General features: G+C 32.6%; 1 protein-coding gene across 1 annotated transcript; it reads left to right on the top strand.

Annotated features, from left to right (window-relative positions):
• Window positions 1-1,602: 1,602 nt before the first annotated feature.
• LOC132600779 (gibberellin 20 oxidase 1-like) lies at window positions 1,603-4,392 on the top strand. Its single transcript, XM_060314161.1, has 3 exons — window positions 1,603-2,307; window positions 2,879-3,200; window positions 3,980-4,392. Exons 1-3 carry the CDS (start codon window positions 1,637-1,639, stop codon window positions 4,247-4,249), a joined length of 1,263 nt encoding a protein of 420 aa, XP_060170144.1. The 5' UTR covers window positions 1,603-1,636; the 3' UTR covers window positions 4,250-4,392.
• The last annotated feature ends 469 nt before the right edge of the window (window positions 4,393-4,861 follow it).

Genomic DNA, 4,861 nt, shown 5'->3' with positions numbered 1-4,861 from the left:
CTAATGAGGAGAGAGCAGCGATGGACTTAGTTAAGGACTTACGAATTTATCTGAACCCATTAATTTTGAGGGCCTTGCATACATGTGTCGGAAAATTCAAAAAATAGGTACAAATAATAGAGTTCAACCCAGTAAATCAAATCAACCGACAATTCGAACTCATAATATTCAAATTCTAGATCCGCCAGGAGGGCGTGGAGGTAAGGTGTGTACCGAGGCGAATCTAGGATTTAAAGGTGGCGGATGCCACAATTTTCTTCAATGTACATCTTGTTAGGAACGTGTATTTGGGTCGGGTCCATCTCTTTTTAGTTTATTCGGGTCAACTTAATAGACTTTTTTTTTACTTGCAAATATGAAAATTACATCTCAAAAATCAAGAAACAAACATAATTAACATCTTAAACAAGGAATCACACGCATTAACACCTATTAACAACAGAAGTAAAATCAACATTTTGACCAAGGGACTTGCATCTCTTATGTATATTAAAAAATGAATTTGCACAAGTAAAATAACATCTTCAATAAGGGAATTACACCAATCAAAATAAGAAAAATAATAGAAAAACTCTTCAATAGTTATATACACCCCATAAATAAATGTAGAATTAGATAAACTACAAGTTCTCAAAAATAAATCATAAATTTCATGTTTTTTCTAAGTAGTGCTTACGAAATTTCCATCACAATTTAAGTAGTAAAGTGATTTAAATTGAATTTAACAATTATAGAATAGCATAAATTTTTATAATACACTCCCTCCGTCCATTTTAGTTGTCCATTATACTAAAAGTATATGTCAACTTTTACTTGTAAATTAGTATATAGTTTGAAAAACCAAGACATAATTTACCATTTTATACATATTTTACCCTTATTATTAAGTGCTCTAATTCATTTCTCATTTTATTTATTGCTTATTAAGAGTGTCCCAAGTCAAATATAGACAAGTAAACATGGACGGAGGGAGTAATAAACAAAAGAAATTATAAAAAAAAAAATTGAATTTTGATCTTAATCCAAACTCACAAGCTTGAGATTAAGAGAAATGCTCAATTTAAGGGATTTTGAAATTTCTATTTGTGTGTTCTCGCTAGAGATCACACATAAAATAATAGAAAAGAGGAAAGACAATATAAATAATAAAAAGATAAATAAAAATTTGAGGAAGCCGAAAAGGGAATTACTAGTACAAAAGAAATAAAAAAGCACAAAAAAAAAAGGAGTCGGAAAATGTTCAAGATAGATTCAAATTTGTGTCTACCAGCCATGACACCTTTGTCTAATTTACGACTGGAGATGGCAGGATCAAATATTTAACCTAATTTAAGCAAATTACAATATAAATATATAAAAAAATTATTAATCTAGGGGGTGTCATGCCACCCCATCCTAAAGGGTGGATCCGCTCCTGGGTGTGTAGTTACCCTACAAAGGAAACGACAAAGTGCACCGCTTTCCTGTCAACATATACAAAAGACAAAATAACGACCAACATATAATTTTAAACATTTATAAGTCCTTCTAAGCAAAGTAGTTAATTTTGGAATTCTTATTTAATATTTTGTGCTAATGACACCATGAGAAAGGCCTATAAGATTCCAATTTTTGTTCACTTAATTCCCCTCATCGAATGAACTTTGGCTTTTCCTATATCTCTTACTACTACTATTTTCTCCATCTATTTCTCACTACTATCAAAGATCAAGAAAATTTTATAAGCTATACATGCAATATAATGGCCATTGATTGTATGATCACAAGGAACAACATGACATCCAAAGAAGATCAAGAATATGAGATCATAAAAAAGAAGAAGCCATTGATTTTTGATGCCTCTTTGATTAAAAATGAGTCAAACATACCTAGTCAATTCATATGGCCTGATCATGAGAGGCCAAATTGTGCTAGTGCTACTAAAGAACTTCAAGTTCCACTTATAGACTTAAGTGGGGTACTTTCAAATGACCCTATTGAAATCAAGAAAGCATCTAACCTTGTTAATGATGCATGTTCAAAACATGGTTTTTTCTTAGTGATCAACCATGGGGTTGACACAAATCTCATCAATAATGCCCATGTTTACATGGACAAGTTCTTTGAATTGCCACTTTGTGAGAAGCAAAAAGCACAAAGGAAGATTGGGGAACATTGTGGTTATGCTAATAGCTTTACTGGAAGGTTTTCATCTAAGTTGCCTTGGAAAGAAACACTATCTTTTCAATACTCTGCTGAGGAAGGCTCATCTCAAATAGTTGAAGATTATTTTCAGAGGACAATGGGTGAAAATTTTAGCAATCTTGGGTAAGAGTTAATTCAAACATGTCATGTTGATACTCTTTACTTTTTAGTCTGATTAAGAAAGGTTGGCATCGTTTTATATATGAAAGTTCTTTAACTTTAAACTTCTTATTTTTACCCTCGATTGATAACATGCTTTCATAGTGATAGAATTATTATGTCATGTTTGAAACAGGAAGTTCTAATGCTATTTTCAAAAGTATGTGCTAAGAGTCTGTCTTTTAAATTCTGTATCAAGTCAAATGCACGACACTCTTTACTTTTTAGTTTCATTAAAAAAGGATGACACCTTTCTTAATTTAAAAACTCTTTAACTTTAGACTTCTTATTTTACCCTTATGATATAATTTTATATTCGTCGAAATCTGTTGCTTAAAACAACAAGTTTTAAGGGTATTTTTGGTAGTATGTGCCAAAAAGTCTATTGTTCTTTCTTAAATTTTGTACCAAGTCAAATATCACTGGATAAAATAAAAAGTGGGGGGGGGGGGGGGAGTAATTGACTTCCTTTTGAAAAGAATTCTCCTCTCATCAATTATATTAATTAATTGGTTGTTTGTTGTTCTATTGATAGGAAGGTTTATCAAGATTATTGCAATGCCATGAGCACTCTTTCTCTAGGGATCATGGAACTTTTGGGGTTGAGCCTTGGTGTGAGCAAGAACCACTTCAAAGAATTCTTCCAGGAAAATGAATCAATAATGAGACTAAACTACTATCCAACATGTCAAAAACCAGAACTCACTTTAGGGACAGGGCCCCATTGTGATCCCACATCATTAACAATCCTCCATCAAGATAGAGTTGGTGGGCTTCAAGTTTTTGTGGACAATGAGTGGCGCTCCATCACTCCAAATTTCAACGCCTTTGTTGTTAACATAGGAGACACATTTATGGTAACGTATCTTCAACACGTCCCCTCACGTTTCGATTTAATTTTTTAAAAACTTATTTAGCATGTGAAAGTTCTTATTGATAATGAACACTAATAATAGCACGCGAAAGTTCTTATTGATAGTAATAATTTTTGTCTGCACTAGTATGAAATTAAAGTGTGATCACCATTTTATCTAAAATTCTATTCAATAACAATTTAAACTTTTATATTACATGATATGATGGATTACACTTCGACAAATGATGTCTTATATATGAGTGCTTGGGAGTTGGGATGTACCACATGATGACTTTTGTTACTCTTGTTATATCGTTACTAGAAATATGCATATTTTCCATGAAATTTCTGACGAAATCTTTAGTAAATGTGCTCGTAGGAAATTGTTTTCAACATGGTTTCATCAGAATCCAAGATTACTAATGGCATTCCAACGGAAACGTCCGTAGATTTCTAGTAGTGTAGTGATGCATTTATTTAAATATATAGGAGTGCTTGGAGTTGGGACATACAACATAATGACTTTTGTTGCTCTGGTTATACACCTAGTTGAATACACACATCTCACATGTAAATTTCTGATGAAATTCGTAGTAAATGTGCTCGTCGGATTTGTCTGGCGGATTTTCATCGGAAATCCTAAATAACTGATGGCATTCTGACAGAAATGTCGTGGAAAATTCACGGATTTCTAGTAGTGCGCACACACCTATCTAGTTCATGAATTTTAGTCAAAGTGGTCATACTTATGTACTTGGATTTGTTTCCCTTGTTTTGCAGGCACTTTCAAATGGAAGATACAAAAGTTGCTTGCATAGAGCAGTGGTAAACAACAAAATTCCTAGGAAATCACTTGCTTTCTTTCTTTGTCCCAAGAAGGATAAGGTGGTGAGCCCACCAATTGAATTAGTGGATTCCAACAATCCAAGAATTTATCCAGACTTCACATGGCCAGCCTTATTAGAATTTACACAGAAGCAATATAGAGCTGATATGAACACTCTTCAATCTTTCTCAATTTGGCTTCAACAAAACGCAAGTTTAATTTAGTTTAAATTGGGACCTAGCCATGTTGTACATCTTTTATGAGGACATAGAATAGAACATTAAGGAAAAAATAAAAATAAGAAAAGGATTGTATGAATCAATTTTGTAATTTATTTGACTAATGAATGAATAGATAATAAAGATTATGATTCGCTTTACCTATCTGCATAAGTTACATGGCTCAAATCTGTTAAAAACAGAAATTTCATATCATTAGGCACATGTTTCCAGATTAGCAAATCCTTTTTATATATAAGGTCTTTATTTGCCAAAAAATCTGTATATTAATTTGCCTATCTTCGTATAGGTGCTACACAGAGTATATATAAGGGTACCCAATGTAAGCATCCCTCATTGGGAGAACACTGGTAAAAAGCCAACTCATTGCTTTTCCTTGAGATTTTCGTTTTCAACATTTCTTCTGGTATAATGATACACCTAGTTGGGATCAGCGTTTTCAACATTTCTTCTGGTATAATGATACACCTAGTTGGGATCAGTAAGTCAATGAGGTTCAAACATCTATTATATATACATAAACAAAATCACTATAACCTTATATATACAATGTAATTTTCATGAAAAGAGGTTCGCATAAATTCCTTGCTCCCCATA

Source organism: Lycium barbarum, chromosome 6 (genome assembly GCF_019175385.1).
Source record: "Lycium barbarum isolate Lr01 chromosome 6, ASM1917538v2, whole genome shotgun sequence".
In the NCBI taxonomy this organism is placed as follows: Eukaryota; Viridiplantae; Streptophyta; class Magnoliopsida; order Solanales; family Solanaceae; genus Lycium; species Lycium barbarum.
Note: the sequence above shows the minus strand (reverse complement) of the source record. Positions and strands in the feature narration are given on the sequence as shown.